Genomic DNA, 23415 nt, shown 5'->3' with positions numbered 1-23415 from the left:
ACGTCTGCAGAGACCCCATTTCCAAATATGGGTCGCGCCGCGCAGGCACAGCCGTTGTTCCTGTGGCACCTGAGAGCCCGCCACCGCCAGGCTGGCACGGGTCCCGATTCACCTGCACACACCTGATTGCTTGACTTCTTCCCCTACCCCCCGTACCTCTTACTTTCGAGACAGGGTCTCGCTGAGTCGCCCAGACTAGGTTCTAGCTCGTCATCCTCCTGCCTCAGCCTCTCAGAGTGCTGGGAGTATGGGTCTGCAGTGGCTCAGCTGGCTACATGTTGTATCTTCAACCTGGGGGAGTCTTCTTGTCATCTGGGTCAGAGCTGGGAGGCAGCTGAGGGGTGCACAGCCCCCCCAAGATACAAGCTGGTCCAGTGTGTGCCAGGGCCCCAGGAGGCATTGAGGACACACTGTGCCTATCCGTGGCCCCACCCCTGCCCACGACCCAGCCTTGTGACCTTGGTCAGGTCGCCTCTCCTCCCTGGCCCTCAGGCTCCTCATCTGTGAAGGGAGAACAGAGTGAAAAGACGGCCGGGAACCAGCCTTGTGCGTGGGCCTGCTCCGGGGTTATTAAAGAGAATAGGAAACGCAGCATGTGGCGGTGCACACCTGTTACCCCAGCACTCTGGGAGGCTGAGGCAGGAGGATCTTGACTTCCAGCCCAGCCTGGGCGCCTTAGCGAGACCCTGTGTCAAGATAAAAACTAGAAGGGGCTGAGAGTGTAGCTCAGTGCCAAGGCCCCAGGTCCATCTCCAGGGCGATGTCCCTGCGTGGATCCTCACAAGGGCTCCGAGGACAGCAGCAGCAGCGTGCTCACCCTGGCCTTGCGCTCTGCCCGCACAGCAGGGCTGCACCCAGCCTCCGGAGCTCCCTTCTCGGCCCCTCCTCACCGCACAGTCGCTGGGGCGGCTCCTCCTCGGGCCGCTCCCGTCCCGTCCCATCCCGTCCCGTCCCCTGTCAGTGCGGCCCAGGCCGGGCCCGCGGGGTCCGGGATGAGCCCTCTGGGGTCTGCGATCACAGCCTCAGCTGATGCTGGGGTGGGTGTGGGCATCTTTGGGGTGCACGGCCTCGCGCCCACACTCTTCCTGCCCCTGCTCCTCACGGGGGGGGGGGGCCTCAGTGCTGGTGTCCGGGTGGGCAGGGACGGGACTGAGCAGGACGAGGCCTGGGAGCCTCCTGCGCCTGCTCCCGCGCTCCCACAAGCTCCCGGCTAGGGAGAGAGGTGGGCCTAGCCGGGTCCCACTGACCCAGTGCCCTGCGTCCTGGGCTCGCATGGCACAGGCCGGCCTGGGCCCGGAGGCAGAGGCCAGCGGGAGCCGCGGGCCGGGTGGGGCTGCGATCAGCGCCTTCCCTCCCTCCACCATGGTCCTGGGGTTGTGAGGGGATGGGACGGTGCCGGGGCTTGGACAGCGCGTGGCCTCTTGGTGTCCTGACCCCAGCCTAGTGTCTGCGGGGACCGCGTCCCTTGGCCAGGGCTCGCTCGCCAGGGCCCGGCATGGCATGGGCAGGACTCAAGTGCCCTTTGCTGCCCAGCGTCTCCAGCTGCTCGTCCCCCACCCCGCGGCTGGGTAGCTGTGGTCTGTGACGCCCCCACCTGCTCAGAGACCCCCACACCCCCAGCATAGGGCCGCCCTGAGCCCGGCGACCACGCCCCAAGTCAGGCTCCTGCCGGTCCCCCCCGCCCGGCGTGTGTCTGAGTGTGAGCTTGAGATGGGGCCTGCGTGGTGGCCGTTACTTGGTCCCCCTGACCCTTTCCAGGGTCCTGGGCACCCGGCGAGGGGACAAGCCCCAGCTCGAGTAGGGGAGGGTCAGGCAGGGCCTCTGGTGACCCGGACAGCAAGGTGGCCAGCAGGGTCGTCCTTGGGCTGAACTCTCTCCTCCTGTCCCCCCCAGGCCTGGCTCAGAAGAAGGCAGCGCTGGCAGAGGTGAGTCTGGGGAACGGGTGCAGGGTTGGTGTCCCCACCGGACCTGCCTGGGCCAGAGGAGGGAGGAGGCAGCCCTCGGAGGAGGGTGGGGGAGGGAGAGACGCCTCGGAAGGTCGGCAGGCAGCGTGGACCTGGTGGCTTTTGTGGCAGAGTGGGGCGGGAGTTGCTGACAGCCCAGACAAGCCGGGTCCCTGTGCCTCAGTCCCTGCTCTCAGGGTGGGGGGTCGGGGTCCTGTCCCCAGCAGGAGCTGGTGTAGCCTTGGCCACCTGAGACTGCCCATCCCACAGATGCCTCCTGCCCACGCATTCTTCTGAGCACCCGGTGTCCACACGGAGGCCCTGGCTGCCCCAGTGTGGTGGGGGCCCGCAAGGAGGGGTGTGGGGGCCGGGAGCGCCCGACCCTGGGAGGAGCCTGCCCCCTGGTGGCCCAGGGGAGGACCGGCTGGAGCCTGCTGAGAAGCGGCCGCCAAGGACAGGGCCATGGGATTTCTGGAGCTGAGGCCGGGGCAGCGTTGCTGGGGAGACCTGGGGCAGGGCTGGGGCTCCTGAGTGTCACCCGGCAGGCAGTGCCACGGCAGGGCCCGGCCCTGTCTGCAGACCTGGCCTCCGTGGTTCGTGCTGGTCGCGGCCATCCATGCCATGACCTTGAAGGGTGCGGCAGCACCAGTCACAGTGACCTCACGCCTACCAGCCCCGACACCCCTGCTGCCCACGACAGCCCGCCACAGCCATGGGCCGTCCTCAGGGAGGCAGCTGGGCCTGCAGGGCCTCGCCCGGGTCCCGCCTCCTTGTGTCCGTGGACATCTGTGCCCATCACCCTGGGGGCTCCTGGCATGGATCGAGCAGAGGCCAGGGACGTTGCAGGGCCCAGGATGCCCCACAGAGGACCCCGGCCCTGGCATCCCCGGAGCCTGAGGAAGTGTCTTCTACTTGGGGAGCTGGGCCGTGGATACCGAGCCCCGCGCCCCCTTGTTCCTCATCCCCGAGGGTGCCTTGTGGGCGACCAGGGCGGGCCCCGGGTGTCACGAGGTGACTCGGCCCCTTGTCCTGGGTTCTGGTACGTCCTGGTCGCTTTGCCAACCTCACACTTCCTGCTTCCTTGTCCCCAGGCCCCGTTGATGACTGGACAGCCCGGCCCAGGCCATGGGAAGAAGCTGGGGCACCGCAGTGTGGACGCATCTGGCGAGACCACCTACAAGAAGGTCCCGTGTGCTGGGCACCGGGGGTAGGGGAGGAACGCCCAGGGACCCACAGGCCACGCATGCCGCCCCCCCAAGACCGGGCAGAGGCAGGTGCTCTTAGGGGCCTCAGACCTGGCCCACGGCCACGGTCTCCCCCCAACAGACAGACCTGGGTTGTACTTTGGAGACTAATAGCTTGGCCCACGCCTGTCATCCCAGCACTCTGGGAGGTTGGGTCAAGAGGATCTCGACTTGCAGCTCAGCCTGGGCAGCTGAGCAACTTACTGAGACTCTGTCAAAATAAAAATAAAAAAGGCTGGGGTTGCAACTAGGTGCGCAGGCCCTGGGTTCCATCCCCAGTACTGCAAGAAAAGTGCTTTGCTGAAGTAGAACAGAGCGTGTGGCCCTCTCCTGGCTGGCCCCCTTGCCTGTGTAGCCGGGGCAGGGCAGGTCCCCGAGGCGGTCATGCCCTGGGCCTGGTAGGTCTGGTGGTAGAGGTGCAGCTGGACACCAGCCCCCTCCTGGCACATGCAGGGGTCCAGGGCCTGATGTCCGCACGTGCCCCCATGTGTCCCCACAGACCACGTCTTCCACCCTGAAGGGGGCCATCCAGCTGGGCATCGGCTACACTGTGGGCAACCTGAGCTCCAAGCCGGAGCGCGATGTACTCATGCAGGACTTCTACGTGGTGGAGAGCATCTTCTTCCCCAGGTAGGCCCGGCTCGCATACCCGCAGAGCAGTGCAGGAGGTCGGGCTCCCGTGGGGGCAGAGGAGCTCCCAGCATGGAGCAGCCTCCCCCCTGCACCCTGACCACCTTCTCTACTGACAGCGGCAGCTGAAACAGAGGGACCCAGCGTAAAAGCAGCCTTTTAAAAACAAGAGGGCCAGGGATATAGCTCAGTGGCACAAGCACCTGCCTGGCCAAGTACAAGGTCCTGAGTTCAATTCCCTGTACCAAAAAAAATAAATAAATAAAATAAAATAGGAGAAGGAAGAGGTGGCAGTTCGTTTTTGTCTTGTGTAAAAATGTCTACAGGTGATCCAGGGCCAGTCAGGTGGCCCCATGGTGTTGGGGTCACACATTGCTTCTGGTTCCTCCGCTCTGCCGTCTCTGGTATGTGGCTTCTGTAACCAGCAGTTGTGGATGGCTGTCTGTGCTCCTGCCATCACGTCTGCATTCCAGTGGCAGAAAAGGAGAAGGAGAAAGGCTCAGCCAGGAAGTAACACATTGTTTCTGCTGTGCTAATGTCTCTGTGGCAGAGTGCTGTCACTTGACCACACCCAGCTGGGAGAGAAGCTACGGGTCCCTGTGTCCCCCAGGAGCCCCATGTCATGTGTGGGATTGGGCCAGGCGGGGAGAGGTGCCCAGGAAGCCGCTGTCCCTCACCGTCCCCCCTTGCGTCCTCTTCCGCAGCGAAGGAAGCAACCTCACCCCCGCCCACCACTTCCAGGATTTCCGGTTCAAGACCTATGCGCCAGTTGCCTTTCGCTACTTCCGGGAGCTCTTTGGGATCCGGCCGGATGATTACCTGGTGAGCGGGGTCAGCGGCACCGGTGGGACACACAGCCCGGGCCCTGGTGGGAGGCAGCACTGTCTGCCCTCACGGGTGCCTGGGGCAAGACCCGGGGCCCCTGGGGGACCGGCCAGGAAGGGGCTCATGCTGTCAGCGAAGCTCCTCCCTTGCCGTCAAGGGTTGTTTGTCACCCCGTCCAGGGAGGTCTGAGGACAGGAAGACCTCGTGGCCTTTTGTGACCCATTGGGCAGCTTGGCTGTCCCATCCCTTGTCACATTCGTTATGCTAGTTTCAAGGCCACAGTGGTGCACACCTGTCATCTCAGCACTTGGGAGCCTGAGACAGGAGGATCTCGACTTCCAGCTCATCCCAGGCAGTTTAGCTACTTAGCAAGACTCCATCTCAGATTCAGCATACAGGGGCTAGGGGTGTGGATTGGTGCAAAGTCCCTGGGTTCAGTAACCCAGTATTGTAATAAAAGGCCAGGTGTGGTTGTGCACACCTATCATCCCAGCGTTTGGGAGGCTGAGACAGGAGGATCCCTCAAGTTTGAAGCCAGCCTGGGCTGCATGGTGAGACCTCATCTCAGAATGCACACACGCCCACAAAAGAGCAAGCTTCTTTGAGCTTGTGGTTCAGTCCACAGTGGGTAGGGCTGTTGCTGTGGGCTTGTGGCCACCCATACACATCAGGGCTGGAGTGAGCAGTGGAGCACAATCGCTTACCCTTGGCCATCTCCAGAGCGGAGGAGAGACCAGGGTCCGCGTGGTCCCTGTGAGCCCACCACCCTCCCGCTGGGCCCCGCCCCTCGGTGGTACGGAGCTGGGGCTGCACCGGCCTCGGGCCCACGCGCGGGTCCCACTGCACAGCGGCTCGGGCCGGGCCCCGTGGTGCCGTTCTGCCTCGTGTGCCCGGCAGGCCCATGTTAGGCTCGTGTTCATCCCTGGGTAACCTGTGTCCTCTTCTGCCACAAGTGACAGCTGGCCCCAGGGCCCTGCCCAGGCTGAGCCCCACCTCCCGGCCACAGCACTGTCACTGGTCGCTGTGCCCGCTCTGGTGCCAGCCGTGCTTTCCCTCCCGCGCCCCAGCTGTGCCGCGCAGGGAGCGCGCACGGCCCGCCGTCAGTGTGGGGCTCCCCGGCACTGCTGATGGCAGTGGTGTCCACGGGGGGGAGCGGGTGGGAAGATGGGGGTGCGCTGAAGGTGGCCCTGGTGCCCCGGGGGCTGAGGGACGTGTCCCTTCCTCCCTGTGCCTGTCAGGGGGTGGGCCCAGGCGTGGGCCTCTTCGTCCCCCGTGGGTATTTGTGGCTCATGGCCGTGGGCGGAGAAAGGACAGACAGATGGCGGGGCCTGGTGACAGCTGGAGCTTGGCCACGTCTCCCCCAGCCCTCAGCATCCTCCCCCGTTTGCAGTGGATGCAGAGGGAAGATGTAAATGTCGGCAGGAGAGAAGATGGGGAGGAGAAGACCAGGGTGGGAACCAGGGCCCATGCATCTGAGATGCAGCTCCCTCCTGACTTTTTGCAGTCATTGGAATGTGCTGTTCATGCCAAAAGTCACCTCATGGCCCAGTTTGGCTACCGGGATTCCAGCTATTGCATCTTCATTCCAGGCGGGAAATAGGAAGGAAGGAGAGAGGGCACAGAGGCAGGTGCACCTGTTGTCACCTGTGTTGGGCGTCCTCCCAAGAGCCCAACTCCTCAGTTTTTGCTCATGCACCTTGGGCAGAGCTGGTGCTGTGGCTACACCAGCTGCAAAGGAGGGTGGGGACACGTCTCAGCCCGAGCCTCAGCACCCGCTGTGATGAGGCCTCTGTGACTGACGAGAGGGGAGACCCCGGGGACGCGCCCTGACAGATCAGCCGGGGCCACGGAGGGAGTCGGCCAGGGCTCCAGCCCTTGCTGACGACCTGAGGCAAGTCTCCGCCCCTCTCTGAGCCTCTGCGGTTTGTTCCTGGCTCAGTGGTGGGCAAGGCCCGGCGGCCGGACAGCCGCGCCGCTGACGCGCCCCTGCCTTCCAGTATTCGCTGTGCAACGAGCCGCTCATCGAGCTCTCGAACCCCGGCGCCAGCGGCTCCCTCTTCTACGTCACCAGCGACGACGAGTTCATCATCAAGACCGTCATGCACAAAGAGGCCGAGTTCCTGCAGAAGCTGCTGCCCGGCTACTACATGGTGCGCGGCCCGGCCCCGCGCCCCGCCCCGAGAGCAGGCCAGCCGGGACCTTGGCGACCTCTCCGGGCACGGTCAGGGTGGACGTGGCCCCTGCCTGGTCTCCTGTGACCTTTGTGTCTTGAGTCCCGGAAATCGCAGCCCCCGGGGGGGGAGGGGCGGCGCCAACTGGCGCCTCTTGTAACAGACCAGCTGCTGAGGCAGGAGCAGCGCCCTCCGCCTCCCCGTGTCCTGTGTTTCACAGTGGAGGGCGTCAGTCCCTGGGGGGTGCTGGGCACAGGGTGCCTTTCCGGGGACACTTCCCGTTCTATTAAGTCCTGGTGCCAGATGTGCAGCCCCCTTGGGCCATCTGGTACGGACCGTGACTCAGTTTCCCCTTCGGGATGTCTCGGGCAGGGGTCAGCAGGGCTGGGCATGGTGGTGCACAGCCGTCATCCCCGGCACTGTGGGAGGCGGAGGCAGGAGAATGACAAGTTGGAGCCCAGCCTGGGCAACTCAGTGACTCAGTGAGACCCTAACCCGAAATAAAAACGCTGAGGATACAGCTCAGTGTGCAGGCCCTGGGTTCAATCCCTGGTGCTGATAAAAGGGTTTAAACAAGGAAGGTCTCTGTGGTCCGTGTTTCTGTCTTTGGGAGCTCGGTCCATGGTCAGAACCTGATCTCACGGGTCCTGTGGGTGCCACGCCGGGGACGAGCAGGGCCGCAGCAGTGGGGCTCCCAGGACACAGGGGGCAGCGTGGGTCCCCGCAAGGCTCCCTGCTGATGGCCCGGCCTCCCGCTGCCCCGCAGAACCTGAACCAGAACCCGCGCACGCTGCTGCCCAAGTTCTACGGGCTGTACTGCGTGCAGTCGGGCGGCAAGAACATCCGCGTGGTGGTCATGAACAACGTGCTCCCGCGCGTCGTCAAGATGCACCTCAAGTTCGACCTCAAGGGCTCCACGTACAAGCGCCGCGCCAGCCGCAAGGAGAAGGAGAAGAGCCTGCCCACCTACAAGGACCTGGACTTCATGCAGGACATGCCCGAGGGGCTGCTGCTGGACGCGGACACCTTCGGCGCTCTGGTCAAGACGCTGCAGCGCGACTGCCTGGTGAGGTCCGCGGCCGCCCCCCTCCCCGCCACCTGTCCGCTCCCTGGCAGGGTCCATCCCTGTGGGGCTCCCGGACCAGGGCTCCCCAGCTGGCCACGTGGGCTCTCTGGGCCTCAGTTTCCTCACCTGTCCAACAGGAGAAGCCTCTGCCTGCCCCCATGCTGACCGTGAGTGTCCATTCCCAGCAGACACTGGCCATGTGTCCCTTAGAAAGAGTAAGCAGAAACAGGCCAGGCCCAGCGACTCACACCTGTCGTCTCAGCACTTTGGGAGGCTGAGGCAGGAGGATCTCGACTTCCAGTGCAGCCTGGGCAGCTTAGTGACTTAATGACACCCTGTTTCAAAAGAGACAAACAGCTGGGGGATGGTGCTCAGAGCAAGGACCCTGAGATCAATTTCAGGTGCCGGATCTCAGGGCTGATGTCCCAGGCTGGCCACCTGCTGAGTGACCTGAGCACAATCCTTTGGCCCGTTGGGGCGGTGACGGGCGGCCCTGTGTGGCCGCAGGACAGGGTCACTGACACGGCGTGTGGCAAGGCCTACTGTGATGTGTGCTGGGGTGGCTGGCCGCCCGCCCCTGAAGGCTTGCCTGCCCCACCAGGTGCTGGAGAGCTTCAAGATCATGGACTACAGCCTGCTGCTTGGGGTGCACAACATCGACCAGCAGGAGCGCGAGCGGCAGGCCGAAGGGGCGCAGAGCACGGCGGACGAGAAGCGGCCCGTGGGCCAGAAGGCGCTCTACTCCACGGCCATGGAGTCCATCCAGGGCGGCGCCGCGCGCGGCGAGGCCATCGACACCGACGACACGTAGGTGGGGCCGGGCGCAGGCGGGCCGAGAGCGGGGGGCCTGCCGCGCCGAGCAATCCAGAGGGGCACCGGCGTCCGCATTTGTGACACCGAGGGACTTGGCCTCCCCTCGGCGGGGCGGCCGTGCAGGGCATGCGGGTGCGTAACGGCCTTGGCACGCAGGGCCGGTGCCTTCACGGTCCCTCATTGTGTGGATTGAGGCCAGCGGCCATCCGTGTGGACAAGGCACCCCCTCCGCCCAGGGGGACAGCCGTAAGGGCGTCGCACGGTGACAAGTGGGGGAGTGGCCAGGACCAGGGATGAGGCAGACCTTTCACAGGCGGAAGAGACAGGCAGGTCCATGTCCCCACGGCACAGGCAGCCGCCTGAGCTGCGGTGCCAGGGCCTAGTGGGGGAGACGCTCACAGGGCCCAGGCACTGTGCCCTCCAGGCCGGCCGCACTCCGCGGGGCGTCGTGCACATTGCAGGGTGCTGAGCTGCGCCCCAGCCTCTGCCCACCCCCTACCAGGAGCTCCTGCAGTGTGACAGCCACATGTGCCCTAGGTGTTGTCCAGGTTGTCCTTGGAGGGATAAGATGGACAAGTGTCCGGTGACAGCGTCAGCATATCCCCTGATCCCAGCAGGGCCTGGTCGCTTTGCTCTGACCACTCCAGGAAGCTGCCTGCACTCAGAGCGCTGAGGGGGCGGTGGCCTCCCCGCCTTTGCAGCTGGGGGAACGAGGGCTCCAAGGCAGGGCAAGCGTGTCAGGGTGCATAGCTAGCTGGGGACAGGCCCAGAAGTGATCCTGCCGGCTTCCAGAGGGCAGAGGGGGACCCGGCCTGGGCCCGACCCGGGTGAGGGGCAGCAGCAAGGCCCCGTGCCGCTGTCCACCTCAGCCTGTCTTGGCGTTTGTAGGGTCTGCGCGGGGCGCGGAGGGGAGCAGGTGAGCTTGCTGTGCGGGTGCGGAGCGTGCGTGCCGCAGCCCGGCCCAGAGGTCTGGAGTTGGCGTGGCTTTGGGTCAGCTGCCGCCTTGCATGACCTCACTAACTGCGTTGGGCTGGAGCAGGTGTGGGCACGGTGCCCAGTGGTGTGATTAATGCCCAGCCTGTGTCCAAGACCTGGCAGCGCCTCCTGGGAGTGCAGGGTGTATGTGTGCACTGATTGTGTGTGTGCGTGTAGATGTGTGCCTGTCTGCTGTGTGAGAGGGTCTGGAGTGAGTGTGATGTACATGTAGGGGTGTGTGTGCATGGGGCGTGTGCATGAGCACATGCACACGTGTGTGTGTGTGTGTGTGTGTATTGGTGTGTGCATGCACGTGGGTGCTTGCGCATAGGTGGGGTGCGGGTGTGGATGCTTGCATGCGTGTAGGTGCGTGCATGTGAATGTGTGTATCTGGGTGGGTGCACGTGGGTGGGTGGGTGCGTGCGGGTGCATGCATGTGGGGGTGTGTGTGCCTGGGTGCGTGCGGGTACATGCATATGTGTGAGTGCGTGTATGTGAGTGCGTGCATGTGTGTGCGTGTATGTGAGTGCTTGCATGTGGGTACATGCATGTATACAGGTATGTGCGTGCATGGGTGTGGATGTGCGTGGGGGTGGGTGAGTGCACATGTGTGAGTGCATGTACCTGCACGTGTGCGTGCTGGAATGTGCATGAACATACCCGTGTGTGTATGCAGTTCTATGTGGACGTGTGTGTAGCTGTGTGCGTGCGTGCACATGGGTGTGCATGTTTGTACGTGCGTGTGCACACTGCAGTTGTGCAGCAGGGCCCCCTCAGCAGCATGTGGCCTCCAGTTCTGAGCATGCGTGAAGCTCACCCGTCAGGGCAGGACGGAGAGTGTGGGGTGGGGAACTCACAGCTGCCCCGTTGGGAGCCAGGTGGCCTCCTGGGGTCCAGGCCCCCCAGACCCGCCGTACTGAGCACACGGACTTCTCTCTGCAGGATGGGCGGGATCCCGGCCGTGAACGGGCGCGGGGAGCGGCTGCTGCTGCACATAGGCATCATCGACATCCTGCAGTCCTACAGGTGCGTCTCTGCGCCTGCGCCGCGTGTCCCTGCTGGGTTCCTGGCGCGCCTGCGCAGTGTGCATGTGTTAGGCTCCCGCGCGCCTGCGCCATCCCACACTGCCTGGGAAGCACCTGGCTTTGGCCGCTGACCTTGGGGTCCTTCTCTCTGCAGGTTCATCAAGAAGCTCGAGCATACCTGGAAAGCCCTTGTCCACGACGGGGTGCGTGTTCTCCGTCCTCTCTCTCCGCATCAGCCCACACATGCATGGCTGGCGCCTGGGCCCCCGCGAGGCTCCGAGGGAGGCACAGCACCCTCCTCCTTACCGCCCCCCTGTAGGCACAGCTCAGTACCGGCGCAGGCTAGCGTGACGGGACACAGGCAGCTGAGAGCCCCACGGGGGAGCCTGCCCCGGGGGAACCTCGCACTGTGTTGGCAGGGTGCCTCAGGACAGCGCCGGCTGAGTCAGACCATCCCAGAAATGCACACTGTGCACAGTGGTGTCCCCGCCGGCCCTGCAGGGGCGCCTCGAGTCCCCACAGAAGGGTCTTGTCTGGGTGAGGGGCACTTCTACAGCCCTCTTCAGACTGATTCATACTAAAGTGCTGAGGATTACCTGTGTGGCCATAGTTATAGAATATTAAGATCTAACAAGAAGGACCCTACCCTCCAAAGGATCCAGGCAGACGCTTCCGGAATATGCATCAAGAAGGTCAAGATGACTGCAGCACCCTGGGAGGCTGAGGCAGGGAGATCACAGGTTCAAATTCCATATGGACAACTTAACAAGGCCCTGTCTCAAAAAATAAAAAAGCCACAGTACTACACACACCAAAAAAGAAGGCAGCTGGCAGGGGATGTTTGGAGTTGCCATGAAGGATACACCCCCCGCTTCCCACAGCAGCTCAGCCGTCCGGTCCTGTGCAGCGCCCCCAGATCTCTCCTGCCCTTGTTCCACACCCCTGAGGCTTTCCGTGTCAGGGCCCCCTCTCTCGGAGCATAGGAAGCTTTTTGTCACCATGCCAGCCCCTCCTCTAGCCCCAAAGGTCCAAAAAAACCTTGGAAAACAGCAACCTGTCTTAAACACCTACTGTGCCAGGCTCTCTGCGCTATGCAGACCTAGTGTTCCTTGTGCTTGAGCCACGGCCCCATTAGCCCCAGGATGTCCTGGGCGCCATGAAACACCTGCCAGACTGCTCACCGGCCTGGTCAGCTCTGCCTTTGGGCACCAGAGCAGCTGGAGACAAATGTACAGGAAGGGGCGTGGCCACATGCCAATAAAACGATTTGCAAAGCAGGCTTCAGGGGCCAGACTTTGCTAACGTGGGATTTAACAGACGTGTAGGTTCCCTGAATACTTGCTGATTCCCATGGTTCAAAAGTTAAATCGCAGCTAGGAGCCGCACTCTGAGAGGCTGAGGCAGGAGGATCACAGGTTTAAACCCAGCCATTGCAGCCTAGCAACTTAGTAAGATCTTGTCTCAAAATTAAAAATAAGAAGGGCTGGGGATGGCCCTCAGTGCAAGGCCTTTGGGTTTAGTCCCAGTGCCAGAAAAAACAGTTAAAATACACGTGGATTCATAGTGAAAAGATCCCCCAGCTTCCAGCTCTGTCTGCTAGCAGCCACCTCCCCGTCCTCAGCAGCTAACCGCCTGCTGTCCCTGTGCCCCGCCACTTCTGCAGGACACGGTCTCCGTCCACCGCCCCAGCTTCTATGCCGAGCGCTTTTTCAAGTTCATGAGCAACACGGTCTTCCGGAAGAACTCCTGTGAGCAGCCCGGGCTCCCTGGGGCGGGTGGCACCGGGCAAGGGGAGAGGAGGGCGGGGAGGACCAGGAGGTGGGGAAGGAAACCCAGAGCCCCTCGTCCTGCTGCAGGCAGGGGTGTCCCCCAGGCCACTGGAGACGGGGTGCTTGCCTTTCAGCAGTTGGCACCCAGGGGCTGGGCCCGTTCACCCCGCTGCTATAGCTGAGGCTGCCAGGCCCAGAGAGGCGGAGTCACCTTCCGGCTGCGTGGCCGGCAGGGTGGAGCTCTGAGCCTGTGGACAGCACCAACTGCCCCTTCTCCCCCACAGCCCTGAAGTCCTCACCATCAAAGAAGGGGCGCAGTGCCCTGCTGGCTGTCAAGCCCCTGGGGCCCACGGCAGCCTTCTCAGCCAGCCAGATCCCCAGCGAGCGCGAGGACGCACAGTATGACCTGCGGGGGGCCCGCAGCTACCCCACACTGGAGGATGAAGGTGACCGGCCAGCCACAGTGGGGCTCACAGGGCACAGCCACCCCATCCTGAGGACCTGTAGAGGGGGCAGTGGCGAGCTGCAGGAAAACTGGGGTGGTGCCATGGGGGGCGCTGAGCAATAGCGTCCTGCACAGAGAACACTGCCTGTGCAAAGGCCCAGGGGCAGGGCCCAGCCTGGTGTGAGAGGCAGAGCGAGCCAGGCAGGGAGACTGCTGGGGAGGGCAGGCAGGAGGCTGGTGTGTCCTGCAGAGTCCTGTGGGGTCCCTTGGAAGCTCTTGGATAAGGGGGAGGTTCAACCCAGGACTCTGGAGGTTAAGGCTGGAGCATCACAAGTTCAAGCTCAGCCTGGGCAACTGAGCAAGTTAGCAAGATCTTACCTTGAAATAAAAACCAAAAAGGGATGGAGCTCAGTGCAGAGGTCCTGGATTCAATCCCCAGTACTAAAGAACTAAAGCAAAAGAAAACTGGGAGGTTGAAGCCTATTTTTGGTGTGGTGGGGTACTGGGAATCAAACTCAGGACCTTGCACTTGGCAGACAGGCACTGTGCCACTGAGCTGCATCCCCAGACTCTACCCTGGTATCCTTTTGTAAGGCCATGAGGGAGGTGGAACATCGAGGTTTGGGTTAGTGTGCTCAGGGTGGGGCCCTAGGTTCAGCACCATAGAAGGTAGAGCCGCTAGGTCAGGTGTGGTAACACACACCTGTAATCCCAGCACTGGAGAGGCTGAGGCAAGAGGATCACTTTGAATTCTTTTTTTTTTTTTGTACCGGGAATCGAACTCATGACCTCACGCTTACCAGGCAGGCGCTGTGCCACTGAGCTATATCCCTGGTGGATCACTTTTTGTTCAAGACCAGCCTGAGCTACAGTGTGAGCTCAAGGCCAGCCTGAACTGTAGAATGAAACCCTGTCTCAAAAAGACAAAAATAAAGAGGAGAAAAGGTAGAGCCACTGGGAGGGTGTGTGGGACAAGAGGGTGGCAGCTCCATGGGGTACCCGTGTCCGCTCCACACAGGGCGGCCTGACCTTCTGCCCTGCACTCCGCCTTCTTTTGAAGAAGCCACCACCGCCTCCATCGCCACGACCCTGTCGTCCACCTCCCTCTCCATCCCGGAGCGGTCCCCCTCTGAGACCTCGGAGCAGCCTCGGTACAGGTGGGTGTGGGCGGGCGGGGCCCCCTCGCAGGTAGGACGCTGGGCTCGGGCCGTAGTCATTCCGGGTTCTCGTTTGCCATCTCTCCACAGGCGGCGCACACAGTCATCGGGACAGGACGGCCGGTGAGACCATCGTTCAGCCCGCTCGCCCTTCTGGGGTTGCCAGCAGGGAGACCCTGCATGTCCCGCCTGCCTGCCAGGCCCTTCCGACCCTCCTTTCCCCGGGCACTGGGTCCTGACCTGTTGGAGTAGGTGCCCAGCTGGCCCTGGGGCGGGCAGAGCTCTGCACAGAGCCGCCGAGCCTGCTGCATCCCAAGCCCTGCCGGGCACCAGGCCTCCCACTGGGGCTGGAGACAGACATGGGACTCAGAGTTCCGCTGCCCCTGGGCGTGAGGAGCAGGGAAGCTGAGGCGTGGCTCGGTTGCCCACAGGCCCCAGGAGGAGCCGCACGCGGAGGAGGACCTGCAGCAGATCACTGTGCAGGTGGAGCCCACGTGCAGCGTGGAGATCGCGGTCCCCCAGGAGGAGGGCACGAGGTGAGCGTGGGCTCCCAGGGTCCCCCTCCAGCTGCGGAGGCGGGGATTTGCTTCTTGCTCCTTCTTTGGTCCAAGTCGGAGGTTCTGCACTGGGTGTTTCTGCTCCCTGGGGACACCGGGTGACGTCTGGAGACATTTGTGGTGGTCATGTAGGGGAGTCCTGGCCTGGAGCTGGGGTGGACACTGGGGCCGCTGCTCAGCACCTGCAGTGCCCGGGACGCCCACAGAGCACAGCCTGGTTTCAGGGCCCACACTCCTGAGGGGGCCGGACCCTGGGCCACAGGTTCTCCAGAACTCTTGGGTCCACGAATTTAAGCTTTTGTTTTAATCAGATTTTATTGGTTCATTTTAGATTACATAATGAATGTAAGCATTTTTACGTTCACCTTTTTAGTATTTACGATTTTAATGAACTTTAACATGAAGAAAACCTAAACAGACCTATTTTTTGTTTTACTTTAGTTTGATTTTTGTAGGGTGCCATCATGCACACTTGTAATTCCAGCCTTTCGGGAGGCTGAGGCAGGAGCATTGCAAGTTTGAGGCCAGGCTGGGCAACTTAATGAGATCTTGTTTCAAAAAACAAATTCCAAGGACTGGGCTATAGCTCAGCAAGCTCAGAAGTCCTTGCCTATTATTTTTGAGGTCCTGAATCATCCTCAGTACTGAAGAACACTATGTTACTTTTAAAATAAAGTTCTCACAATCAAGTATAAAGTTCATTTTTGTTTTGTTTTGTTTTTGTGTTTTGAGACAGGGTCTTGCTATGTAGCCCAGGCTGGCCTTAACCTTACGGTGGCCTTCCTGCCTCAGCCTCCCGAGTGCTGGCCTTATAGGCCTGTGCCACTGCACCTGGCCAAAATCCATTCTTTTAACTGTTCAGGGACTTAGGAAAAAAATGCATCCCGTTTCTTTCCACACCTGGCACATCCCAACTGCTGGGTTGTTAGTTGAGTCTCTTCTTTCTTCACTGGTTTTTCATTTGTCAAGTGTTTGTAGTTCTTGAATGCTGTTATCAAATTCTTGACTTTCTGAGCCAGGCGTCGTGGCGCACGCCTGTAATCCCAGCACAGCACTCAGGAGGTGGAGGCAGGAGGATCACTGCGAGTTTGAGGCCAGCCTGGGCTACACAGTGAGCTCAAGGCCAGCCTGAACTGCGCAGTGAGACCCTGTCTCAAAAAGACCAAAAAAAAAAAAAAAAATTCTTGACTTTCTAGTTTCAGCATTTTTTTTTTGTGGCTGTACTAAGGATTGACCTCATTGAGCTGTATCCCTACCCTTTTTCATTTTGAGACAGGGTCTCGCTGAGTCACTAGGTTGCCCACCTTGGGTTTGAACTTGGAATCTTCCTGCCCTAGTTTCCCAGAGTGCTGGGATAACAGGTGTTTACCATTGGCCCAGCTTTGTCTAGGTCTTTTGTCTCAATGATGATGACGTTTTGTAGTCCCCTCCAAGGCTCCTGAGGTCCAGGAAGGAACAGGGCGAATGGGGTCCGGGCTGGGTGGCCAGGTGTCGTCCAGAACCACCCAGGAATCCCACATCTGCCCCGCATTCCCAGGGTGGAGGCCTGCCCAGCCGGAGCCTCTGCGTCCGCCTTGGAGGCAGAAACCGCCAGCCAGGCCTCGGAGCCCGTCAGCCAGGCCTCGGACGAGGAGGACGTGCCCGCCACTGACATCTACTTTGTAAGTCCCCAGGTCCCGCGACTCACACCAGCTGCTCACACACACCTGAGCTCACGCACAAGCGAACTCTGTCTGGTCCGACCAGGCCAGGCCTTCCTGGACACTGGAACTGGCTCCGCGTCCCCTCCCCAGCCGTGGCACCGCTGCCTGCCTGGGCCATCTTGCCTCCATTGTCCTCAGTCTCTCAGCACTGCTGGGCAGAGTCAGACCCATGGCCTCGGCGGCCAGCAAAGGGCGAGAGTCTCCCGTGGGCTGTGCCAGGCCAGATGGGGTCCATCCCTGAGGAGGGCGAGGGACCCGGCGAGTGGCAGGAGGGCTCCCGCGCAGGTGGCTGAGTCAGTCAGGCGCAGACCCAGGCCAGTGAGCCCAGCTGTGGTCCTGGGGCCAGCGCCGTGCGGCCCACCTGGGATCTGACTGCCCGGTTAGAACGGGCAGTTCCTGCGGCCTCGTCATCTGGGGCGGCCTGGGCACCCAGCTTCGCACCCCTTCCTCACTAACACACCCCGCTTTGTGTCGGAGCCACGCTGCCTGCCCTAGGCCCCAAGTCCGCGCTGGCCCGGAGGAGGAAGGGCTCGGCCGCGGTGCCCTGCCGTGGATGGAGAGGGCAGCCAGGGCAACGCGTCCCGGGCCTGGTGGGCTGCAGAGCAGGTCCCCCGCGTCCTCCCACCTCTGCTTCTGCCGTCGCTTGTCCCCGCCGCGCTGTTGTCCCTCCGCACCTCAGCCTGTCCTCTCTTCTTCCTCCGGCCCCGCCGCCCAGTTCACGGATGGGAGGTACTGGATTTACTCCCCCCGCCATCGCCGACTGCGGGCTGTGACGCTGAGCTCCTCGGGGACTGTAAGTGACCGCAGCCGGCCCCCCCCCCGGGGAGAAGGGGCCTTGCCCACCTCTGGGCAGCAGGGAGCTGCGGGTCCCCGGCCTGAGACACAGTGCCCAGCGGCCCCATTCGGTCCTCAGAGGACTTTGGGGAGACACAGACAGTGGTGAAATCGTGGGGAGTCACTGAGCCCAGAGGGAAGCCGGCCTCGCTGTGCGGGGCACTGTCCCTGGGCCTGCCTGCGTGCCGCGGCGGGGTCACCCTGACCCCAGCCCGCCTGCCTGCGTCCTGTCAGCCCTCCACGCCGGCGCTTGCCCAGCGTCGCCCCACGTACGGCTCACAGGTGGCCACAGAACTGAGCTCTCTGCGAGCCCCCCAGGTCTCCCCAGATGGAGACGCTGAGGCCTCAGCCCGGGGGAGCCTGTGAGAACACAGGGCTCAGACAAAACCCAGGTGCCCTAGCTGGGCATGCCTGTCATCCCAGCTGCTCAGGAGGCTGAGGTAGGAGGCTCTTCAACCGAAGGCCAGACTGGGCAACTTAGACTTTCTCTCAAAAAATAAAAAAGGCTGGGAATTAAAATTAAACAAAAAAAAAGGCTGGGAAGTGTCTCAGTGGTGAACGTTTTTCTAAGGTTGGATTCAGCCCTAGTAACGATTTTGGGGGAAAAAAAAGTTTGGAGTATTACAGTAGCTTAACAGCAGACTGTTTATTGAGTTGATACTCGCCTACCCAGTGTGCCCAAGATACCACAAAGAAATTTGGTTGCTGTGATATTATGGATGCCTACTGTCATTTTGATCAGCCGCCAAGGGTCCCAGAGAGGCTGAGTAACCTGCTCAGAGCCGCACAGCACTCACAGCCAGGCAGGGCACCAACCAGAAGCGAGTTTCCACTCTCCCGATGGAGCCCCTTGGAGGCCGCCCTCCCACTCCTGACCCGTCATCAAACCTCCCCGGGTGTCACCATGTGCCGGGCGCTGCGGAGCAAGCCCAGGACGCAGAGACCTCCCGCCTGCCTGTGTGGCAGGACATGAGCCGCGAAGCCGCGGCCTGGGGCAGCTCTGGCTGGCAGCCGGGTACACCCAGGGGCTGGATTGGTCTGCAGAGGCCTAGGTTTGGGACCCCCTTAGCGGAGGGTACAGTAGAAGGAGAAGTGGGAGCTGGGCATGGTGGTGCACACCTATAAACCCAGCAGTCTGGAAGGAGGAAGCAGGGAGATCATAAGTTTAAGACCAAGGTGGACAATGGGGAGACCTAGCAAGGCCCTGTTTCAAAAAGAAGTGAGACAAAGGGCTGAGCATGTAGCTCAGTGTGAAGGCCCTGGGTTCAGCCCTCGGCGCCACTGAAAGAAAAAACCATCCCAGCAGAAGCACAGGCGAGAAGGAGGGGCGGCTTCCAGGCCGGACAGCCACGAAGGTCGTACCCGTACCTGGCCTGGGTGCAGGAACTCAGGGTCCTGCCCCATCCCCAGTTGGCCGCTCAGGGTTCCCGCTCTGTCCTCTGCTCCTGAGGGAACGGCCAGCTTGTTCCACCTTTTCCAACATCGTGGAAGTGTCCAGGGGTAGGTCGTCCCTACCCGGGAGTGGCGCTGGGCATTTCTGAGCGGACCCCCTTCAGGCTGGGTGTTTCTGAGGCCAGACTCACCTGCCGAGCCCCGAGCTGGGTCCCTGGGGGGCGGGGAGGCAGGCAGCCGCTCCACCTTTACAAGGCAGGGTTTTGTGTCGCCTCCGAGTGGAGGCTGAGCGCTCCCGTCACCCGCAGCCCCCAGTGCCTCTGTGTGGAGCCCAGGTAGCTCCCTGGGGCCTGCCAGGAGCCACAGGAGGAGATGGAACTGGCAGACTTGGGGAAGGGTTTGTGGGCCGGCGTCCTCAAGGTGCGGGGCGGGTGAGCCCAGGGCCCCCGCCGGGCAGGGTGGAAGGCGCCAGCCGGGACGGCACCCAGACCATGTGGGCTCGGGTTCCGGGGAGCAGGGGGCCTGGAGCCAACGGGCAGCGCTGCGAAGCAGGCTGGGGACATGCCGTGTTACGCTGTGATGTTGAAGCGTCACAGGACAGCTGATGGGCACAGCCCTGTCCCATGCGTGTTCAGGGCTGGCACTGTCCGCCCAGCGGGCCTCCAAAGCCGGGGGTGACGGGGAGGCCTGGGAAGAGAGAAGGTGTCAGCATGGGGGGCTAGTGGAGCCCCCAGCAATCCCCCCAGTGTTCTGGGGGGACATTGGTGCTGGGAGCAGAGGCCCCCTTCCCAAACCTGAGCCTGAGCTGGGCACTCCTGTGCCAGGCCCGGTGGTGCTGCAGGGACCTGGTGTGGCCTGCAAGTCTCCCCGTGCTCTGGGAGGAAGGCTTGGGTGGACAGCACGGGGACCACGGGCTGGGAATGGGTCAGGGCCCCCCGTGGAGGTCCCAGGACTCCGATACCCGGCGCCAGTGTGGGAGGCCGGGAGGAGCTGGTCTGGAGGGAGGTCGGGCTCTGGGCCCGCTCTGGGGGGCGAGGAGCGAGGAGCCAGAGCAGGAGCTGGGGGAGGGAGGAAGAGTCCAGGCTGCAGTTCCCCACCCTCCCCTCCGCCTTCCCCCATGCCCGCTGTCCCTGAGCCTTGACTAACCCTTCCGCTGCCCACTGCCTGTGAGCCGAGGCCGTTGGGGTTGGGGCAGCGCTGGTCCGAGGGGCCCGCCTCTTTCATTTTCTCCTGTTCTTCCTCCTCCTCCGCCTTCTCCGCCTCCGCTCACCCTCTCTTCTTCTGCGCCCCTGCACGTGCCCGCCCGCCCGCAGCCCACCGACGACAGGAGCTGGGTGTACTCCCCGCTCCACTATAGCACGCAGCCCCAGCCCTCCGACGGCGAGAGCGACACAGTGAGTCCCCTGGGGCCAGCAGGAGCCCAGACAGATGGGGAGACTGAGGCTGGGGCGGGAGGGCTGGCGCCTGGCTCGCTGATGTCCAGGTGGCCCCGCCATCAGTATCTCGGGCCTGTGTCGCCCCAAGGCCAGGCAGCTCAGAGGCTTTGGGCAGCCCATGGGTGGGGGGTCCTTGCCCAGGTCCCCGCGCGCGCGCCCTCAACACCCCCTTTCCTTTTGCAGTAATTTCTATGCAGTCCCCACCTGGGCTGAGTGCCCGCCACCACCTCAGCCGCTCCCAGAGGCGCTGCCTGCCCAGCTGAGGCCCAGAGCTCGGGGACACGCCGCCCCGCGGCCACCCCCAGCGAACCTCGTCCTCGTCCTGCCCCTGACGGACGCCGCAGGCCAAACCTCTCCCACCCAATGCTCCACAGGTCATCAGCGACCTTGGGCCACCCGCACTGCACCCGCCAGACGGCGACCTTCCGGAGCGTCCTGTCGTGTATTTATTTTGGGTCCTTGTTCTTTGCACAGACAGAGGCATGTGGTGCTTTTTAGGGGAAAAAAGACACAAACCAGAAGAGGAAGAGACTCCACGCCACCGCACTTTGGTCCTCTGCCTCCATTGCATGTGTCCCGCAGGGGCAAGGCCACTCCTGCCACCCTGGGGACCTGGCTCTGGGGGGCCTGGCTGCCCAGGTGAGGGTCACACTCCAGCACAGGTCTCCAGGTGCCTCTTCCTGGTGTCCCACTGTCCTGTGTGTGCTGAGGCCACCTCTCCCGGAAGCAGATCCTCCCGTGCTCCGCTCAGGTTTGGGGGCCTCGGTGCAGGACGTGTATCCTCAGTAGTGGCCCCCGGGGGCTCGCTGTCATGCTGAGCCACCAGGAAGGACATCCCCTGACCCAGGTGCCTGTGAGCAAGCGTGCCCGGTCGTCACACTCCTGCCCCTGGTGCGGCTGCCCCCGCTCGGCCGAGCTCAGGGCTGTGGACTTGTCCCTTCCCTCGTGGTCCTCACCGTCCCCGGAGGAGTGGACCCCCTCAGGAGACGCCTCAGAGCGGAGCTTCCGACTTCCAGAGGGGATAGGCCGGGCCTTGGGCCGCAGGATCGGAGAGCAGGCGACCTGGGATGGCAGACCTGATGGTCCAGCTGCTGTGACACGTGCCGGTGTTCCGCCTGCCGGTGACGGCCACGCCTGTCCAGAAGGAAAGACCCAGCAGATGTGCCCACTCCTCAGATCCCCCACAAAGGGCCCCGAGGGAAGCACTGGGCTGTGCTTGGAGCTGAAGCCATGCCTCCCGGAAGACCGGCATCAGGACCAACCCCGCCAGGAATTAGATTTTTTTTTTAAAGCCCCCTGCAAGATGTCAGCCTGCTGTCTAGGCCTCTCCTGGTGTCCCTTCTGCAGTGACGTAGTGGGGAGCCTGCCTGTTCTTCCCGGAGCCGCCAACAAGGAGCCCATACTCCAGCCCAGACCCTCGCGGGGCTCAGCTGTGCCGTGGCGCCGAGGCCCCACCCCAGCGGGCCCAAACAAGGGTTTGTCCTGGCCCCAGGGTCAGCTGTGCCGGCACCGTGCCCAGGCCCCAGGGACGTGGCCCTGCTGCAGAAGGCGGGGTCCCGAAGTTGGCCCTGTGTCTCCAGGAGGAAGGGAGTGGCCCGCGCACATCGCGCATGGCGTGGGCCCGGCCGGGAGGAGAGACCTGCAGCCCTCCCGCTGGGACGTCCCAACATTCCCTTCTTTATGTTCAGTCCCAGAGGCTCCTTTGGAGCCCCACGTCGTGTGAGCTGTGTGTTTCGTCCCTTTCGAGAATACTGCAAAAAGCACTCCGAAGTGTCCCTCAGACTGCATCGAGGGGCCTTGCTTGCTTGTCCTTTCGGGGGCAGTGGGGTGCACGAGAGAGACCTATTTATACCGCGTGGCAAACTCCAGGCCTTCCTCAGATCCCAGGAGGGAGGCCCCGGGTGCACCAGCTGCCCCCGCTCCCTGCAGACCTGTAAATACCCCGATGACCCAGCTCTCTCCTGCCTCGCCTCTCCAACGGCTGCTCTCAAGACCCTGGACCATGTCCAAATCCCTGTACTGTAAAAATGGAGAGGCGTTTTCTGAGACTGGCAAGGTGGAAATTCCCATGTGGCCCCTTCCAGCCTGTCCCTCCACCCGCAGGCCATCTCACCTGTCCCCTCACCTCCACACCTGGCTCAGTGCAATACTCCCATCCCCGTGGGGTCCGTTGCCAGGGTCCTGTCGCCGCAGCCCCTCAGTCTCTCCAGGATGAGCATCCCCTCCACACACCGCCGCCTCTCCGGTGGTCACAAGTTCCATTCCCCGGGCTGCCCCAGTCTCCGTGTGGCTGAACCATTTCAAAACAAAAAACTGCAAACCTCATGTCTTAACCCGCACCAGGGGTCCCTCACCCTCAGTCCCAGCGGTCTGGTGTGAGACAATCCGGAGCATGGCTTCCTGTGGCACTGATAGGCAGGCCATGTCCTTCCAACCCAGACCCCTGGGCACCTGGGGCAGTACAGCTGCTGCAGGCCCCACAGAATACTCGTATGTTGCCCGGGCCCCGCCTACCCACTCCCGCCAGACCCCCACTTTTTACGTTGAAGAGATCTCTAATAAATCGGGTATAAACATCAGTTTGACTTGGTTTGGCTCCGTGGGTTGGGAGTTGGAGGACTGACAATCCACACCGGGAAGAAACCTTTGTGACATTTATAATGATAAGATCCAGAGCCGGGCCTGGTGACACATTCCTGTAATTCCAGCACTCTTAAGAGGCTGAGACAAGAAGGTAACTTCAAGCCCAGTCTGGGGAATTTAGGGATTTAACAAGACTGCCTGAAAATAAAAAAGGACTAGGGGTATAGCTCAGTGGGAAGGCCTCAGGTTTAATCTCTGGTACCCGCCCCGAAAAAGATTCAAAGCTGGGCACGTTGGCACACATGCTATTTGGGAGACTGAAGCTGAGGCAGGAGGATTGCTTGCATCTGGGATTTCCAGGCCAGCTTGGGCAACACGTGACAGAAATTAGACCCAGACACCTGCGTAGAACAGCCATGACTTCCTGCAGGTTCCAGTTCAACTCAGGAAACAGTTCAAAGCCCCTGATAGCCGTGCAACCCAAAGGGATCAAAGCGAGTGTCAGCCTCCAAACCCAGGCCGGGTATGCTTAGAACCATGGGTGATGAAGGCCGTGGCCATCGGCCAAGGGAGCTCAGGGCCACCAGTCGTGCTGCCTATGGTCCGTGCTCCCAGTGGGGACTCCACCTAACAGCCAGTGCCCAACTCCTTCATCTCACTACCGCTCAAGACCGCTCTGCCGGTATCCACATGGCAAATCCCAGCTCCACATACCTCATTGTGAGGCAGGAGAGGGGTGGTAAAGTGACTTGCCCGCTCCTGACCTCAGTTTCTCCATCTATAAAATGGGTTGATGAGGATTGGGGATATAGCTCAGTGGCATAAGTGCCTGCCTGGCAAGTGCAAG

General features: G+C 62.2%; 1 protein-coding gene across 5 annotated transcripts in view; it reads left to right on the top strand.

Annotated features, from left to right (window-relative positions):
* Positions 1–22564, top strand: part of Pip5k1c (phosphatidylinositol-4-phosphate 5-kinase, type I, gamma) — a 43409-nt gene extending 20845 nt beyond the window's left edge. For 2 of the 5 annotated variants that reach the window (XM_013505222.1, XM_013505223.1), the window contains exons 2-19: positions 1894–1925; positions 3035–3127; positions 3687–3817; positions 4522–4639; positions 6640–6792; positions 7580–7879; positions 8481–8686; positions 10610–10693; positions 10847–10895; positions 12356–12440; positions 12746–12907; positions 13925–14063; positions 14154–14186; positions 14495–14599; positions 16158–16281; positions 17039–17116; positions 19863–19943; positions 20169–22564. In XM_013505222.1, coding sequence (XP_013360676.1) covers positions 1894–1925; positions 3035–3127; positions 3687–3817; positions 4522–4639; positions 6640–6792; positions 7580–7879; positions 8481–8686; positions 10610–10693; positions 10847–10895; positions 12356–12440; positions 12746–12907; positions 13925–14063; positions 14154–14186; positions 14495–14599; positions 16158–16281; positions 17039–17116; positions 19863–19943; positions 20169–20171 — 1976 coding nt within the window. In that variant the 3' untranslated portion in view covers positions 20172–22564. The remainder of the gene's footprint in view (positions 1–1893; positions 1926–3034; positions 3128–3686; positions 3818–4521; positions 4640–6639; positions 6793–7579; positions 7880–8480; positions 8687–10609; positions 10694–10846; positions 10896–12355; positions 12441–12745; positions 12908–13924; positions 14064–14153; positions 14187–14494; positions 14600–16157; positions 16282–17038; positions 17117–19862; positions 19944–20168) is intronic. The other 3 variants (XM_013505224.1, XM_013505225.1, XM_005405880.2) reach the window with 2 other exon arrangements.
* Positions 22565–23415: the final 851 nt, after the last annotated feature.

This window comes from Chinchilla lanigera, unplaced genomic scaffold (genome assembly GCF_000276665.1).
Source record: "Chinchilla lanigera isolate Chin_1 unplaced genomic scaffold, ChiLan1.0 scaffold00094, whole genome shotgun sequence".
In the NCBI taxonomy this organism is placed as follows: domain Eukaryota; kingdom Metazoa; phylum Chordata; class Mammalia; order Rodentia; family Chinchillidae; genus Chinchilla; species Chinchilla lanigera.
This window is presented reverse-complemented; position numbering and strand designations above follow the sequence as displayed.